The 16,739-nt window shown below is 41.4% G+C and overlaps 1 protein-coding gene across 1 annotated transcript in view; it reads right to left on the reverse strand.

Moving 5' to 3' along the window:
- CLSTN2 (calsyntenin 2) overlaps nucleotides 1-16,739 on the reverse strand; it is a 639,619-nt gene that overhangs the window by 142,589 nt on the left and 480,291 nt on the right. The window contains exons 3-4 of the mRNA XM_011958111.1: nucleotides 11,141-11,336; nucleotides 10,196-10,404 (exon numbers count right to left, since the gene is read on the reverse strand). Coding sequence (XP_011813501.1) covers nucleotides 10,196-10,404; nucleotides 11,141-11,336 — 405 coding nt within the window. The remainder of the gene's footprint in view (nucleotides 1-10,195; nucleotides 10,405-11,140; nucleotides 11,337-16,739) is intronic.

Below are 16,739 nucleotides of genomic sequence, written 5' to 3' on the forward strand. Positions count from 1 at the left end.
TATAATACTTCCAGGTTTGTTCTTCTTGTTCAAGGTTGCTTTAGCTATTTGAGGTCTTTTGTGATTCTATATGAATTTTAGGATTGTATCTTCTGTTACTATGAAAACTACCATTGTAATTTTGATAGAGATTGCATTGAGTCTGTATCTTGCTTTGGGTAGTACATTTTATTTTTACATTTTTTTATTTTAATAGTTTTAGGGGTACAAGTGGTTTCTTCGTTACATGAATTGTATAGTGGTGAAGTCTCGGATATCAGTGCACCTATCACCCAAAGAGTGTACATTGTTCCCAATGGTTAGTTTTTTTACCCCTCCCCACTTCTCATCCTTTTCCTTCTGAGTCTCCAATGTCCATTATACCATTCTGTATGACTTTGCACACCCATGGCTTAGGTCGCGTTTATAAGTGAGAATGTGCAGTATTTGGTTTTTGATTCCTGAGTAGAACACTTTAACAATATTGATTCTTCCAATCCATAAACATGGAATATCTTCTAATTTATTTGTGTCTTCTACATTTTCTTTCATCAATGTTTTATAGTTTTCTGTGTACATATATTTCACCTCCTTAAATTATTTCTAAGTATTTTATTTCTTTTGATGCTATCGTAAATGCATTTTTAAAAATTTCTTTTTTGGATAGTTTGTTGTTAGTGTACAAAAATGAAAATAATTTTTGTATGTTGCTTTTGTATCCTACAACTTTTCTGAATTTATTTATTAGTTACAGCAGTCTTTGGTGGGGTCTTTGGGGTTTTCTCCATGTAAAATCATGTAATCTGCAAACAGATAATTTTACTTATTCCTCTCTGATTTGAGTACCTTTTATTTCTTTTTCTTCCTTAATTGATCTGGATAGAACTTTCAGTACTATGCTGAATAGAAGTGGCAAGAGTGAGCATCCTTGTCTTATTCCTTACCTTCGAGAAAAAAGCTTTAAACTTTTCACCGTGGAGTATGATGTTTGCTGTGGCCGTGTAATATACAGTCTTTATTGTGTTGAAGACATTCCTTCTATACATTATTAGTTGAGAATGTTTATCATGAAAGGATGCTGAATTTTGTGAAATGCTTTTTCTGCATCTATTGAGATATCATATGATCTTTGTCCTTCATTCTGTTAATGTAGAATATCACATTTATTGATTTGTGTATGTTGAACTTTCTTTGCATCCCAGGGCTAAGTCCCACTTAATCATGGTGTATGATCCTTTTAACGTGCTGTTGAATTTGGTTTGCTAGTATTTTGTTGAGGACTATTTTGGCATCTAAGCTCATCAGAAATATTGGCCTATAATTTTCTTTTCTTGTACTGTCTTTGTCTGACTTTGATGTCAGGGTAATGCCAGCCTAATAAGATGAGTTTGAAAGTGTTCCCTTCTGTTCAATGTTTTGGAAGTTTGAGAAGGACTGGTATTAGTTCTTTTAATGTTTGGTAGAATTCAGCTGTGAATCCATCAGATCCTGGGATTTTCTTTGATAGGATATTTTTAAAAACTATTATTATGAATTCAGTCTTCTTACTCATTATTGGTCTGTTCAGATTCTCATTTCCTTATTATTCTGTCTTGGTAGGTTGCATGTCTTTAGAAACTTATCTGTTTCTCCTAGGTTATGCAATTTGTTGGTATAAAAGTGTTCTTAGCAGTCTCTTACCATCCTTTGAAAATTATTTCAGTGGTATCAGTTGTAATGTCTTCTCTTTCATTTCTATGAGTCTTGTCTCTGTTTTTTTCTTAGCCTAGCTAAAGGTTTATCAGCTAGTTTATCTATTTAAAAAAAAATTTGGTGTCATTGATCTTTTATACTGTCTTCTGCTGTTTCAGTTATTTCTGTTCTAACCTTTGTTATTACCTTCCTTTTACTAATTTAGCGTTTAGTTTGTTCTTGTTCTAGTTCCTTGATGTATAACATTAGGTTATTTGAGATCTTTCTTCTTTTAAAATTTAGGCATTTATTTCTATAACATTCCCTTTATGGCCTTTCCTATATCTGAAAAAATTTGACATATTGTGATTTCATTTTCATTTGCCTCAAGATATTTTTTAAATTTTCCTTTTGATTTCTTCTTCGACCCATTTGTTGTTCAGGACCACATTATTTAATTCCACATATTTGTGAATTTTCTAGTTTTTTGTCCTGCTATTGATTTCTCGTTTCATACCATCATGGTTGAGAAAAATATGTTATATGATTTAAATTTTAAATTTAAGACTTTATGGCTGTAGTGAATGCTTACAATTTTATGTTACCTTGGCATTCATTTTGAATATTAGTTAGACTTCCCCATACCAGAAGCAGGACTCAGGCACTCTTAACACAGTTTCCAGTTCCACATCTCCAAGTTTCTCTGTGTGGCTAATTCAAACAACTGCCTTATACAATAGCCTCCTGGTGACCAGTTCCCTATGGGACAGCTAGATACAGCCTACTTGCCTGGTCCTGCTGCCCACCATACTCTGCATGGACTGTGCAGATATGCCACAGTGACTACCTTTCAGTGAACATGTGACCTCCTAGAACTCATGCCTGTTTGCTTTAAAGCCAACAATTAAAACTTCTCATGGGGTTGGTTGTGGTGGCTCACACCTGTAATCCCAGCGCTTTGGGAGGCTGACGTAGGTGGATTACCTAAAGTCAGGAGTTTAAGACCAGCCTGACCAACATGGAGAAACCCCGTCTCTACTAAAAATACAAAAATTAGCTGGGCATGGTGGTGCATGCCGGCAATCCCAGCTACTCAGCAGGCTGAGGCAGGAGAATCACTGGAACCTAGGAGGCAGAGGTTGTGGTGAGCCAAGATTGCAGCATTGCAACTCCAGCCTGGGCAACAAGAGTAAAACTCCATCTCAAAACACAAAAACAAATCTCCCCATGGGTAAAGTGTTTAATTAATGCTTTGAACTGAATAAAAACATTGGCCCATGGGTCTCTTTTTCTCTACCAGCCTGCACTTCCCGATCTCTGTGTGACCTGTAGGCATGCCATGTATTCCCAGAATCTGTAGGTACTAAAACCTTTTAAACTTTCACATTGTGGTTGTATCATTGAAGCTGTGCCCACAGCCTAATTTCTAATGGCAAAGCTGCCTTGAAGGGATCCTTGTGGGTGAATTCCCCTGCTGATGTTCTTTTGTCTGAGCTTCCGGTGGTTGCTGAGCACAGTAGCTACCAGCTAACTTGGTAGAGAAACTTGAAGAGTTTCATTGAAAACAATGACCTAACATGTGATCTTCCTGGAGACTGTTCTATGTGTATTATATATTCTGCTGCTGTTTGATAAAGTGTTCTGTATATGTCTGTTAGGTCCATTTGGTCTAAAGTATAACAGTTCAAATCCAGTGTTTCCTTACTGATTTTATGTCTTGATGCTCTATCCATTGTTGAAAGCAGTTTCTTACTATTTTTGTATTGTTGTCTATTTCTCCCTTTAAATCTGTTAGTATTTACTTTATATGTTTACATGCTCTAGTGTTGGGTACACATATAGTTACAATTGTTATATCTTCTTAATGATTTTACTTTTTTATTATCATATAATGACCTTGTCTCTTTTTGCAGTTTTTGACTTAAAGGCTATTTTGTTTGATATAAGTATAGCTACCACTGATCTCTTTTGGTTTTTATTTGTACAAAATCTTTTATCCTATCTTCACTTTTATTATTTGCATGTCTTTAAAAGTGAAGTGAATCTCTTGTAGGCATCATATAGTTGGGTCTTGTTTTATCCACTCTATGCCTTTTGATAGGTGCATTTAGTCCATTTACATTTAAAGTAATTTTTGATAGGTCAAGACTTAATATTGCTATTTTATCAACCTTTGCTGGTTGTTTTGTTGATCTTTTGTTCCTTTCTTTCTCTCTTGCTGTCTTCCTTTGTGACTTGATAACTGTCTGTAGCAGTATGCTTTGATTCCTTTCTCTTTATTTTTTTATGTATCTACTACAGGCTTTTACTTTGTGGTTACTAAGGCTTACATATTATAAAACATTTTATGCTTGCACCACTCTATTGTAAGCTGATAAAAACTTAACATGAAATGCACATACAAGCTTTGCACTTTTATTCCCCCCATTTTATATTTTTGTGCCACAATTTATGTTTTTATATTGTGTATTCATTAACAAGTCATTTTAGCTATAATGATTTTAATACTTTTGTCTTTTAGCCTTTAGAGTTACAAGTGATTTACATATCACCTTAGCCAGTATTTTAATATTTTGAATTTGAATATATACTGATCTTTACCTGTGAGTTTCATACCTTCATATGATTTTGTATTAATAAAAAGCCTCCTTTTGTGTCAGCTTGAAAAACTCCCCTTATCATTTATTGTAAGGCAGATCTAGTGGTGATGAATTCCCTAAGCTTTTGTTTGTCTGAGAAAGTGTTTGTTTCTCCTTAATTTCTGAAAAATAGCTTTGCCAGGTAAAGTACCCTTGGTTGGTAGTTTTTTTTTCTTCCTTTTTCTTTCAGCATCATAAATATATAATTCTTTTCTGGCCTGCAAGGTTTCTGTTGAGAAATCCATTGATAGCTTCAGTAAAGTTCCCATGTATATGATATATGCTTTTTTTTTCTTTCTCTGCTTTCAAAATTCTCTGTGTCTTTGATTTATTGACAGTTTTATTATAATGTGTCATGGCAAAGTCTTTTGTGGTTGAACGTAATTACAGAACTTTAAGCTTGAAGTATCTAGATGTCCATATCTCTCCCCATATTTGAGAACATATCTGCCATTATGTCTTTAAATAAGCTTTCTACCCCTTTCTTTCTTTCTTAGCCATATAAATATCCCATAACATGAATATAAGCTCTCTTGATAGTGTTGCTTACCTTATGTAGGCTTTCTTGATTTTTTTTTATTCTTTTCATCTTTTTTCTCCTCTTACTGGACAACTACAAATGACCTGTCTTTAAGTTTGCTTATTCTTTATTCTGCTTGGTTGAGTCAGCTACTGAAGCTCTCTATTGCATTTTAAAAATACAGTTATTGTATTTGTATGCTCCAAAATTTGTTTGGTTCTTTTTATATTTTCTATCGCTTTGTTGAACTTCTGGTATTGTTCTTCTATTGTTTTCCTGATTTAGTTAATTGTTTATCTGTGTTCTCTTGTAGATCATTGAGTTTTTTAGAACAATTTAGTTCAAATTCTTATCAGGAATTCAATAGCTATTCTTTGGAGTTGGTTACTTACTGACAGTATATCGTGTTTCGTTGATGCTACTGCATGTCCCTGATCCTTCATGATACTTGTAGTTTTGTGTAAGTGTCTGAGCATTTGAAGAAACAATCACCTTTTCCAGACTTTATGAACTGGATTTATTAAGGAAAATCCTTCACCTATGGGTAGATGAGGGTGGGGAAGGGTAATGCTGGACAGCACTGTGGCACCATGCTTAGTGCCTAGTGTATGGTGGCTCCAGGTCTTAGAGAGGGATGCAATGTTTCATTGGTTCAGGAGCTGTGGTCTGTAACATTTGCAACTGTGTGCACCTTGGTGTGGCAAAGGCTGTGGGAGGTCCACAGTGTCTGACAGGACTGTAGGTATACTCAGTGGTGCCCTGGGTCCAGTAACAAAGGACTGGTGCACCTAGCAGGGGCAGTCAGGGCCATTGGTGTGTTCATACTCGGTTGTGGACATGCACATTATGGTTATGGCTGGGGCAGAGCCAACTGTGGTTATATGGTGGTTGATGGCATGTACATACATGACTATAGCAGTCAAGGCTCATGGTATACATGTGTGCAATTGTAAGGACCAGCTGCAGGCACCCATGTGGTGGTGGGGGTCACCAATAGGAGTCAGGCCAGCTACATATGCATTTGCAGCTATGGGGATCAAGCTGGAAGTGTACATGTATGCAGCTGCAGGGGTGAGCTGCAGGTACAAGCACTGTGGTGGGAGCCAGGGACAAAAGTTGGGGTTTGCGCGTGTACAGCTGTAGGAGCCAGGGCTGGTGGTTAAGAATGCATGTAGGCACAGAAGCCAGATACAGACATATTTTCAGCTGTAAGACCTGGTGATGGGAGTTGGGGCCAGCTGCTCAGGTACACACAGCCAAGGGGTTAGTCACAGGTACACACGTGGTGGTGACAGGTGGATATTTGGCTGGAGCCCAGGCCATTTTGGGGCATACATGTAGTGGCTTCCCTAGGTTCCTGGGTTGGGGTGTCTCCAATGGCAGTGCTAGGGAAGCTTTGGGGAGAGGGGAAGAAGAGAGGTGGTAACTCAAGCACCTAGAAATTGCAAAAGTGAAAAACTGTGAGGTCCTCAGCAAAAATTGTGAGGGGCCCCTGTGGCTGTACTGGATGTTGGTTTCCTCAGTGGCAGAAGCTGCTGAGTTCCATAATAGTAAACACTGTGGGCTCCTTGGCAGTGAAAACCAGTCAGGGGTGTGTGGTGGCTGTGAGGCTGTCAAGACCCTGAGGGTAGAAGACAGCTGGGGTCCTATGCAGAGCAGCCACTGGGGACCCTGGTGGCTCCTGCAACATGGCTGATACTGATAGCGCCACCCTTCTTTGTTCCCAGATGTCTCCAAATGTCTCAGTCACGCTGATCTCCCCAGCTATTTGGGGTGGGGTGAAACTGAAAGAGGTCATTTGGGGGAGTGTCCTGAAATCTCAGGAAACTGGTTTTTCATCCCATTATGTTTTCTCTTCAAGGGTAACTTTTGAGCTAAGGAGTTCTCTCTCTGTGCTAAGCAATGCTGGTCTAGGGGATGAGCTGATGCATGCAAGATGAAACTGTTCTTCCTACTCTTTTTGCGCAATTATTCTCATTATTTTTCTTACATTGTGTTGCTGTATCTTCTCAACTGGACTCCTGAGCTCTCCTACAGCTATGTTCTTTCATAGATAGCTGTCTGATTGTACTTTGTGGGGGAATGAAGGCTGGGATCTCCTTCTCTGCCTTTTTGCTGACATTGCTCCATACTTTGTGTTTGCAAACTTAAACACCACTGCCATACACCCTGTAAATTATCATCAGGGAGGTGCCATCTGATGGAAAGGCCTTGGGGCTCACACTCAGGAGACCCGGGTTGAGTCCAAGCTCTATCACCACTGTAACAGTGTTATTAGGCTAGCTCTTTATGTTTTAGGATTCAATTTTGAGGACCCAAGCTCTGCTTATCTCAGAAAAACTAGCTAGCAGATGAGGCCATCTCAAATAGATCCAGAACTTTCCAAGAGGAAGGTGATGTGATGAACTCATAGTTACCTGCTCATAATTTAAGCCTGGTAAAGAAATCTCATGTCCCAATCACCCAGGTAAATATTTAATAATTGTGGCACATTAATTGAGTGCTCTCTGTATGCAGATACCCTGTAGCAAACATTATCCCCACACACTGCTTCTCCTTGAGTACTCACAACCCCACAATGAGGTAAGGACTGATAATGCCATAATTTCCTGGGGAGGAATTCAAAGGGAGGGAGTCTGAAGGCCTCTGGCAGGAAGAGGGTGAGTCTCTGGTTAAAGCCAGGTCAGGTTGACTCCACCCTGTGTCTTCTATTCTCCCTGCTGCTATTCTTTACCCCACAAGCAAAGAGCCTGGAAGGTTGGAGGGGACAGGAGACATCTATCTGAAGCCATGGGGTAGGGGAAACCTAGGCCTCGATGAGCAGGCTCTAAATTCAGCAGCACTTTCCTTATGAGCATGCAAAATACTTCTTCAAGGAACCAGAAAGGTCGCTCAGAGAAACTGATGGATAAGGGCCAATTGGAAAACTCATTAGAATGGGAGCCATCTCTGTGTCTGCCCCTAGGTCCTGCTTCATTACCTGGAGGACTGCTTCTGTACACCTCGCTATCAGGGGCCCACACTCCCTGAGAGTGCCCATTCTCCTCTTCATCTTAGATTGTAAACCAGCATCAGAGGCAGAGGCCTGGCAAAGGTCCATTACTCACTTTTAATGAGACAGCCAGGGAAATAAATTGGCATATGTTAGCAAAATGGCTCATCAAGGTGAGTAATTATCTTCATGACTGGGGCAGTTTACCCTCCAAAGAAAGAATTTGCATCTCATCTCTCACTGAGCCGTGGCTCTTCAGAACTAGGGCAGGAGGCCAAGTAGAGTTTGACCACTGAGCATAGATACCTCCACTTGTCTAGTCTTGCTATTCACCATGGACTTGTCACTCCCCAAATTCCAAAGCTTTTATGGAATATGCTGCACAATTGATTATATAGAAAAATAAACCCAGAGGAGACAAATACAAAGAAGTTGTTCTATATTTTACGGAGTGGTGTGTGCACATGTGTGCCTCTGTGGTGGGGACAGGCTAGCCATTTCACAGAGCCTGTGGGAGAAACTATCAGGGAATGGTTCTGACAGGTTCTACTAATTAAAATTACCTTCTTCTTAGTTTTGAGCCAAACTTTAATTAAAGTCCTATATTTCCTCCTTTACTTGCTTGTGCATTGACATTGTGGCCTGTACAATTATCTCGTGGTGTCTAGGTATGTAATTGTCTTTTCCCCATGTTTTAGCATTTTAGAGGGAAATTATCTTATTCTTTTTTCTGTCTTATGAATATTAGTTCTGTCTTCCCAGACTAATCCTAAGCTACTTAAAGACAGGAATGAGACAGGAACTAATCCTAAGCTACTTAAAGACAGGAATTGGCTTCTAGCCCCTATGGCATCTGCCACAGTTGCAGGGTGCAGAAGACAGTGCCATAGAGTAAGTTTCTACCTGGTCTCAACATCAAGAAGTGTTCGGTTTCTCCTGAAGGTGTACAAGCAGGTGGCTGAGGCTATTTTCCTCTAGACATTGGCTATCAGGAGGTACAGAGCTAATTTGTTGCCCAACCCTGGTTCATGGCATGCTTTGTGCACCAACTTCACCCTTGCTGCCACTGGATTTTCTATTTTTTTCCACTGGATGATGAGCTGTATGTGGACAGGCCCATGTCTATTTTGAGTTCCACTCTATCTCCTTTCCAGTATTCAGCACCATGCCTGGCACTCAATAAATAATTACAGAGTGAATGGAGTTTGAATTTGGCAACTTTTGCGTCTTTGTGTGCTACTTAAATCTTATTGGAAACAAAGCAGGAAGAACATACAAACACCCACAAACTCACACTAATAATTAAACAATGTACTTGGCAAATAATTACACTTGATTTTAGGTGTTGAAGGTGTTGGAATTTACAGTTAAAGTGGGCTGAGTTTGTTGGGCCTCTGGTTGTGGTGTTTATACTACAATGAGTTTTCTATTCATGGTGATGGGGAAATGTCCAAATGGCTTTATAGGAATGCTTTCAGTCTTGCTCAGTCTGGGATTGCATTATCGTGGGAGGGTTCTTTCATTCTTCATTCTCACTGGGGTTGAAATTCTCAAAAAGGACATTGGCAAGAGCTTTATAAAATCCTAAATGAGGCCAGGCGTGGTGGCTCACGTCTGTAATCCCAGCACTTTGGGAGGCCAAGGTGGGTGGATCATGTGAGGTCAGGAGTTCAAAACTGGCTGACCAACATGGTGAAACCCCATCTCTACTACAAATACAAAATTAGTTGAGCCTGATGGTGCACGCTTGTAATCCCAGCTCCTCAGGAGGCTGAGGCAGCAGAATCACTTGAACCCAGGAGGTGGAGGTTGCAGTGAGTGAAGATCATGACATTGTACTTGGGCGACAAGAGCATGACATTGTACTTGAAGCGACACTGTCGCTTGGGCGACAAGAGCAAAACTCCACCTCAAAAAAAAAAAAAAATTCTGAATGAATCTATGGTTTAGAAGGTATTTCAAAAGTCCCACTTCCTCTGTTAGCATCTCTTCACCTGGGGGCAATAGGGCTGGTATTACGACTTATTACATAGGAAAGAGACCCAGATATGGCCAAGCTGATGGCATGACTCACTTCTGGATGACAACTGGAAAATTTGACCAGGAAAACAACCATCTTCAGTATCCAGATGTGTGGCACTGTGAGTTGTACAGATTACATTGAGTGAATAGGTTTCTGAGGTTTCCTGAGGGTGTTTTAGACATGGCCGGGCTGCTAATCAGATAAGGCCATTCCCTCAAGCATGGGACTGAGTTCTGGGTTATGGAGCTTAGACCTAACATGGCAAGGGAGGCATAACTTGCCAAACACATTCAGAGCCCTTTTTGGGCCTTCAGAGTGGAGGTGGTGGATTTGTTTTCCTGATCCCACGGGGGTCCTCTGAGGACACTCACCATTTCTGTCGATGGCAAAAGGCACATCTGTGGTGACGATTTCATAGTTGCAGATCTGGCTGTACTGGGGGGAGCAGTCCTCATCAACAGCCTCCACCTGCAGAATGCTGTCATAGATCTTGCCCTCCGTCACAACAGCCTTGTAGGCTGGCTCTTTGAAGGTGGGAGCAAACTCATTGACATCCTTCACCTGGATATGGACCACGGCCCTGGGACCACACACAGAAAGGAAGAGATGGTGGTAAAGAAAGAGTCATACCAACCTCCTGCACCTCCTGGGGGCACTGACTGAGGTCCCAAGGCCAAGTGAAAGGAGAAACCACCAGCTGGTTGAGGCAGTTGTCTGAGCGTACCATCCTTCCTCTCACTGGAGACTCTCTACTTACCCTTGCTCTGACGTTGTGAGATGAATCCATCCCAGAGAGACTTTTATGCCCTTCCCTCTGCCCCAGCTTTAGGCAACAGGTTTACTGATCATTCCTCCCTCTATACATCCACTCCTTCATTCAGTAAGACTTTAACCCCTCTTACTCTGTTAGGCTCTAAGATGAACTTCATAAGGGAGAAAGCAGTGACAACCCATAGTGAAAAGTGCTGTGAAAGAGAGCAGCTTCTGGCACTGCAGAGGCCCAGGGAAAGGTCCTGACCAGGTCTGCGGAAGTGGGCCGGCTTAGGGAAGGCTTTCTGGAAGAAGTGACACCTAAACTCAGACCTGAGGGTGAAACAGGAATATCTTCCAGTGAAGAAGAGGGAGTAGAATATTCCAGGTGTAGAAAGCAGACTGTGAAGATGCCTGCATGGGACCAGGAAACTGGCGAACAGTTGAGCAAAGCTGGAGCACCATGGTGTGACAAGGGGATAAACATATCTGAAGAGCAGCATGTGAATGAAGTGGGGTGGGCAGGGGAAGGAGGAGCGTCCAGAGGGCTCTGGCAGGCCACTCACTTGTGTGACTTTTTCCAGGCCGTCTCGTGGGGCCCAGCACCACAGTCATAAGCCTGGATGATGAATGTGTACTCCTTCTGCAACTCACAGTCAATGGGGCTCTTGGCACGGAGCCGGCCCTCTCCTGATGTCTTGTTGAGCACCACCGCCTCAAAGGGCAGCTCCTGGCCATGGATCTTGAACGCACAGATTTCCCCTGCAGAAGAATGGAAAACAGTGAGTGGGAATACTGAGAACTGCCAGATTGAAGACAGTGCTTCCATTGGACCAGATTCACAAACTCAAACCCTCCATGCAATTTCTTCCATGCACATACTGTGGTCCCTGAGCTAGCACCATCAGCATCGCCTGGGATCTTCTCAAAAATACAGAATTCCAGGCCCTACCCAGACCTCCTGAACTGGATCTGCATTTTAACAGGATCCTCAAGTGATGGGTCTGCTCACTAATGCATGAGCAGCACTGCTTTTCTCTTTCCTTTACTCCTGGTTTAAACACTGCCTACATTACTGCAGCGAAATTCCCTCTACCTCCCCCACTTCTCCATTTTCTGTCTCCAGCTACTGTTTCCCCTTCCAAGCTGCAGTTTTCTCTTTTGAAACAGTGGGAGTGAGTCTATGTGAGTTCCAGAGTTCCAGAGCCCCTGTGGAGCCTGAAAAGCTAACATCTTATAGAGCTGAACATGTTATGAAATTAATGCATTTCTCTCCTTCAGCTGGGTTAATGTTTATTATAACTATTTCTATGTATTAAAATTATAATGCCATGAGAATGTCTCTTTTTTCCTCAATAAATGCATGTTTATTTATTAAACCCCAACTGCATACAAGACCTGTAGTAAATGTCTTGAGAAGCGCTGAAAATTTGAGACATGTCCTCTTTCCCTATCGAGAAAATTTACAGACTTGTTAGAGAAAAGAGTTCAGCTATAGGCTTCAAGGCAGCAAAACAGAGGCCAAGAGCCCAGAGGCCTAGATTCACATTCCAGGCTTGCCAGTTACTAGCTGATTGGCTTAAATCAAATGATACTGACTGTCTGGGCCTCTACTGTGTCATCTGTTAGATGGTCCCAGAGATGGTGGTGGGGTGGGGGGCATCTACCCTAAGATGCTCCAGCCCTGGTCTGACACTGCCTCAGCTGTACTGCTGAGGCCAGGGAGGGGCAAGGTGGCTAGGGTACATCATTTAATGAGGCTTTGCGCTCAGGGTAGCTCAGGCACCTTCTTGCCTCACCCTAGTCCAGGTCCTGCCCAACTATTCATAAGAGCTGACCCAGTGAAGAGAAGGGACGAGATGATTGCATGCTTGCTCTGCACCAGGCACCAAGCTTTGTACCCCTTCCCAGAGAACCTCATTTGACCTTCATAAGAAACCTGCAAGGCAAGTATTTTATATCAATTTATTCAAATTTTTAAAAAAGGAAGAGAAAAATCAGAAAGGTTAAATATTCGCTCAATGTCACAGAGCTAAAGTTAAGTATTAAACCTAGGTATGGCTGATTCCTAAGTCCATGTACTCTACCCCACCACACCATCTCCAAACAGCCCCATAACTTCTAAGGAACCACCCCATGGATTGCCTGAAGAAACTGTCTATATTCCAGTTCAAGTCTCATTCAGGAAAGAAATCCTCTGATTTACATATAGGAATCATGCCATGATCTCTTACTAACAATGTTTTCCCAGATGTTCAACCAATACCAATCTTACCTTTATGCTTTTCAAAAAAAAATTTCATTGATGCTCAATTTCATTATTAACAACATTCCCTTTTCACTACGACCCCCATCTCCCATCTCCCCGCCACCACCCCTCCTAGCCATTTCTCAATGTACTTGTGGAATAAATGGACAAGACAGGGTATAGACTCGGTTCCATTAAGAAGGCTAGTTCCCATTCACTTCTGTTTTTTGGGATCACTTGACATTTCTGTACTGCGCATTCTGACACGTTCTGCAGCCTCTAGGGCAGGAGAATAGGGTTTCTCAAATTCTCAAGTTTAATTTCTTCTCTAAATTAGCAGGTTGAATAGACGAACCTCTAAAGTACCTGCCTTGTGATTCTCTCCCAAGATCAATGCCAATATGAGAATATTATCAACAAATGTGTCTAGACTGTTTCTGGGGCATTCTCTGGAGTGCCCAACCATTGCCATGGTTATAAGCTAATCAGACCATTTCTCTTTGAAGACTCAAGTTAAACCTAGAAGAGATGAGTGTAATCTTCTCTTGGAAAGACCTGATCACAACTAAAGTAGTTTTCAAGATGCAGAAATCCTTAAAAACAGTAAAGGAGAGGAGAGAGGGAAAGAAGACAGAGGAGAGGAAAGAGGAGATACAAAGGGAAGACAAGATAAAGTTTAGGTGACATATTTCCATCTACGGAACAATTCAATTCAATAGAACTAATTTTTCTGAGAGCTAAGTCTCAGGCACTATGCTAGGCCTGGGGACACAAAGACTTATATTATATTAAAATATAAGGCTGCTTTATCCTAAAGTACTTCTTACCTAGTAGAAATGACAGACAAGTAAAAAGGACAATTGAGACCCACTTCGTTTTCATCAAAACCTAGAACAGAACCTAACATTCATGTCCCTCTCATTTATCCCACCTCTTCACCTGACACTTGTGTTCTGGTTGCAAAAACATTCATTCATTTATTCATCACCTCATAAATATTGATTCTTCCCATAAATATTTTTTAGGCACTATGTGCCAAGCACTGGTAAAGCAATAGCAAACAAAAATACCCAGCCCTGGCCTGTAAGCTGCTTGCAGTCTGGTAGGAAGGGAAATAAGCAGTCAAATAATCAGTACCTGAAAGAAGGATGGTGGTTGTGATGAAGACATTGAAGGAGAGCTACGTGGTACTAAAAGTATTCTGACCTGGTCAGGCAAGGCAGGAAGGGTCTCCCTAAGAATGTGGTGGCTTAGGACACTTCAGCAGAAAGGAATATGGTGAGTCCAAGGGACTGCAGGTCCAGTGTGGCAGGAGTGGAGGCCATGGGGCAGGGCCAGCTTTCATAGGCGTGTGACCTAAGAGCCACCCAGCATCCTGTGCTCAGAAGCATCCTGAGCTTGGTTTTAATCTCTGCTGTCTCCTGATTTTTTTTTTTTAAGACGGTCTTGCTTTGTCACCCAGGCTGGAATGCAGTGGTGTGATCATAGCTGACTGCAGCCTCAAACTCCTGAGCTCATGCAATCCTTTCAACTTAACCTCCTGAATGGCTGGGGCTACAGGTGTGTGCTACCAACAACCAGCTAAGTTTTTTATTTTGCAGAGATGGAGGTCTCATTATGTTGACCAAGCTGGTCTCGAACTCCTGGCCTCAAGCCATTTTCCTGTCTTGGCCTCACAAAGTTCTGGGATTACAGGTGTGAGCCAATGTGCTCAGCCTTGAAGTTCTTAATAATTTTATCTTAACCTCTGTTTTGTGAATAAAGTGTGATGGGATAATGGAGCATGTTATGAGCAGAGGAGAAGGCTGCAATATGCATGTCCACCACGTCTTGCTGCCCCATTTGCATATAGCATTCAGAATTCCCATGGACCCACAACGTGTGGGACTTCAGTGGGACTCAGAGTAAGAACAAAGCAATCATGTTATATCTTCAACTGAGTAAGTACGAAACTGACCTCCCCAAGAGGCCACACTTTCCCTTTGATCCAGAACTTGTTTCAAATGCAAAAGAGAGAATGGAAAACTAAAAACTGTGAACAACCAAGGAACCCTGTTGTAGCCTTCCTTATTCATATTACATCCTGTATTAGCCAATCACTTACACTGAAAATGATGGTGGAGAGGAAAAGGGAAGATCAGACAACCCATTGTTTTTTTTTTCTTCAGGCTGCCCTTGCTATCAGTAACCTGAAGGCAGAGAGTAATATTCACATGAACATAAAGATGGGGAATAGACACCGGGGAGTACAAACAGGTGGAGGGAGGCAGGGAGGCAGGGGCAGGAAAACTACCTATTGGGTACTACACTCACTTTCTTGGTGACGGGATCAATCATCCTTCAAACTCTAATACCAAGCAATATACCTTTGTAACGAACCTGAATATGTACCCACGGAATCTAAAATAAAAGTTGAAAAAGAAAAAAAAGGAAGTGAAATTAAAACAGTTGATCTTGTTTTGTGTAGTATTTATACTGTTGTGATAAGAATTAAATACATATGTATACATGAACTATAAAATACAAATTCTGTAATTTTGGTATTCTGCATGCTAGCTAAATGCTCTTACATTTGTATTTTAAAATGGGCATTGCATAATAGAAAAGGTAAAATTCAAGCTAATAATTTCAAGTTTTAAATATATCTTTACTTAGAACTATACCAAACAGAAGATTTAAAACATCATGACAAGTTGCAACAGACTGCTGGAAGAAAGGTCCCAGGACGAAATTCTAGATAGAAAGATATTTAAAAAACCAGTTCTCAGTGTCAGTGTAAGACACATTAGGCTGTCTTGTGTCTTATACAAGAACTTTTTTTGTGAGGCCTGTCACTAGAATTTGTTATTATACTAACAGAGCACTGCAGTGGGAGGAGGATATACTTAAAAGTAAAAGATCAGACCTAATGGTTTTCATATAAAGATACCACTTTCAAAATCTTGCCCTCCAATATGCTTTTGGGTGGGAGAACTACTACTGTGCCGGGAATTGTGTATGGACAACACACAGATGAGCGGGGGTGTGAGGTTAGCCATGGGCTGCGTGGAAAAGGAGGCCAGCAGCACCAGGCCACCAGGCCTTGGCTGCCATCTCACATGCGCTGTGGGCCAAGGTGGCTGAACTGGAGCTTCACCAAGAGTCCCCTTCAGGGCCAGACCAGAAGATGAGCCCCTGCTGTGCCTGAGTGAGACATGACCACTCCAGACCCTCAGTCCTGGGAGCAGGTATCTCACAGTTACCTGCTTCTCAGCAGAAATGCACCTCCTAAGACACCTGCAGAAGTTAGTGTAGTTGTCTTCTAATACCTCACATAGGATTCTGAGGGAAATCAGAATCCCTTAACTTGATTTTTAGAGCACATTTTGCTCCTTCCTTTGAATACCTTTGAACAACAAAGTAAGTTAATTCAATTTTTTAGATGAGGAAACTGAGCCTCAGAGAGAGTAAGTGTTCATCCAAGGTCACTTTGACAGCATAAAGCCAACTACGGACTAAAATCTTGGCATCTACGGTCAGCACACCTGTTGTTCTTTCATGCAGCTTATCACTTACTGGGTGAGTGTGACGTTCTAGGACAGTGGTTCTGAGTGTGCTCTGTCAATCTCTGACATCCCCAAGACACTTTGTAACGGTTCAAAAAGTCAAAGTGATCATCATATTAATACTAAGATGTTATTCGACTTTTCATTGTGTTGACATTAGCACTGATGGCATAAAAGCAATGGGGAGTAAAGGTGCTGGTGGCTTAGTGAGTGTCTAACTGCATTCTTCATCACAGCATACATGTAGGGGGAAAAAGCCAATTTCCTTAAGAATGACTTTAATGATGCAGTAAATATTATCAATTTTTATTAAATCACAATGAGTTCATGTCTTTTTAATATTCTGTGTGATGAAATGGAAAGTGCACTTTA

Source organism: Colobus angolensis, unplaced genomic scaffold (genome assembly GCF_000951035.1).
Source record: "Colobus angolensis palliatus isolate OR3802 unplaced genomic scaffold, Cang.pa_1.0 Scaffold46, whole genome shotgun sequence".
Classification (NCBI taxonomy): Eukaryota; Metazoa; Chordata; class Mammalia; order Primates; family Cercopithecidae; genus Colobus; species Colobus angolensis.